Genomic DNA, 1,558 nt, shown 5'->3' with positions numbered 1-1,558 from the left:
TTGGATTTCAAAGCGATCCGATTGCTAGTTCGACCGCGTGAACGAAAAGCGGGAAGAGATTCGCCGTTGGATGTTGTTCAATGCAAATCACTACCATGTCCTGATTACATTGTGGTTATAATTTGATTCCGGATAAGATTGAATTTTTAAAATTTAATGAAAATTACGCACACGAAAGAATCCATCTACGGCGGAATGACGATAAAACGGCAAATGCTGGCAACGAAAGTTGGATATTCCAACGGTTAACTCCTTGATAAATTAGAAATCCCAAAACAGCTCTGTTGACTATTTTTTGCCACATCTTATGGCACAAATGCAATGTTTTGCTGTGAAATTGCAGATTTTTTCCAATATAATTTAGCAAACAAACAAATACAATCGATCGTCCAAATAAACAGGATGTTATTTATTGTTTCGCTTCCAGCTTTTCAAAGTGTTTTTTTGCATTTTGAATATTCAGACGAGTTATCGATGCAATACTGGTATTGGACACGACAACCATGACGTAAGTGTTGCTTGTGAATGTGTCGATGAAGGCGGCAAAATTGGAATTTGTCACTTCCATACTGTCGAAATGAGTGCCAAGTTTGCTGCAGCTCAATTTAAATTGTTTGATTATGTTGCTGATCTTTTCGAAACGATGCTCGTCTCGATTACCGTTGCGATGGCAGTGAGAAATGACCAGAAATGTGGCCCTTTCGAATAGTAAAACCTCGTCCGCCTCGATAACTGAACAGAAATATTCTAAGCTGGATTCAATTGCATGTACGTTCGGTATTAGCTGATAAACTATAGCTGACCATGCTTTGTACAAAGTCTCGTCCCAAATGGAAGTACTAAAGCAAACACACTTCATTGGTTCAGTAAGTCGAGCTAAATCTTTCTCTCTTTCCAGCAACACAGCATCACGGTGTTTGACATGAACCAGATCCATTTTGTGAACAAGGCAAAATATTTCCGCTTTAGGCGAATGCTGCAAAATCGCCTCCAAACAAGTTTGATAATATTGGGAATCCTTTTCCCCTTCCCTGCTTTTCACGTCAAACACGTAGATGAAAACCTCCCTCGTTGCGGAATAATTTGATCCCTCTGCGCAAGGGGAAAAATTTTTCCTAAACGCCCCCTTGTCCCCCCCCGGCCCCAAAGGTCCACACCCAATTTTCTCCGAGGCCGTCCTGGGCCTGGTCCTACATCCCCAAAGGGGGGCCCCAACAACCAAGAAACCCGGCGGAGGAAATTGGGGAAAATAATTGAACCCCCGGGAGTCTTTCTCTGATAAAATTTTTTTAATAAAAAAAAATTCTTCCTTCTTTTTTAACTTTTATTTCCTGGGGGAATTATTTTCCTTTTAAAAACAAAAAACACATAAAAAAAACCTTTTTTACCCCCGGGGGCGTTTTTTCCCTCTGCGTTGTAAAAATTCAAACCACTCCGCTTTATTTTTTCCCCCTCTTCACCTGCCCCCCCCGTAAAAAAAGAACTACACTCATACATCGGGCGGAGATATAACCTATGTACTAGGCCGTCACTGCTGCTAGTAAGATGAGCCCGCAGA

The 1,558-nt window shown here is 41.2% G+C and overlaps 1 protein-coding gene across 1 annotated transcript; it reads right to left on the bottom strand.

Moving 5' to 3' along the window:
- Nucleotides 1-399: 399 nt before the first annotated feature.
- On the bottom strand, nt 400-1,092 carry Tsp_12908 (Ras-related GTP-binding protein B; the record flags this gene model as incomplete). The annotated part of the gene is made up of 1 exon (XM_003370142.1): nt 400-1,092. A coding segment is annotated over one exon (683 nt), but the record flags the coding sequence as incomplete, so codon positions are not given.
- Between the last annotated feature and the right edge of the window lie 466 nt (nt 1,093-1,558).

The sequence above is a fragment of the Trichinella spiralis genome (assembly GCF_000181795.1).
Source record: "Trichinella spiralis strain ISS 195 chromosome Unknown Scfld1089, whole genome shotgun sequence".
NCBI lineage: Eukaryota > Metazoa > Nematoda > Enoplea > Trichinellida > Trichinellidae > Trichinella > Trichinella spiralis.
The sequence above is the reverse complement of the archived record's forward strand: the minus strand, read 5'-3'. Positions and strand labels throughout refer to the sequence as shown.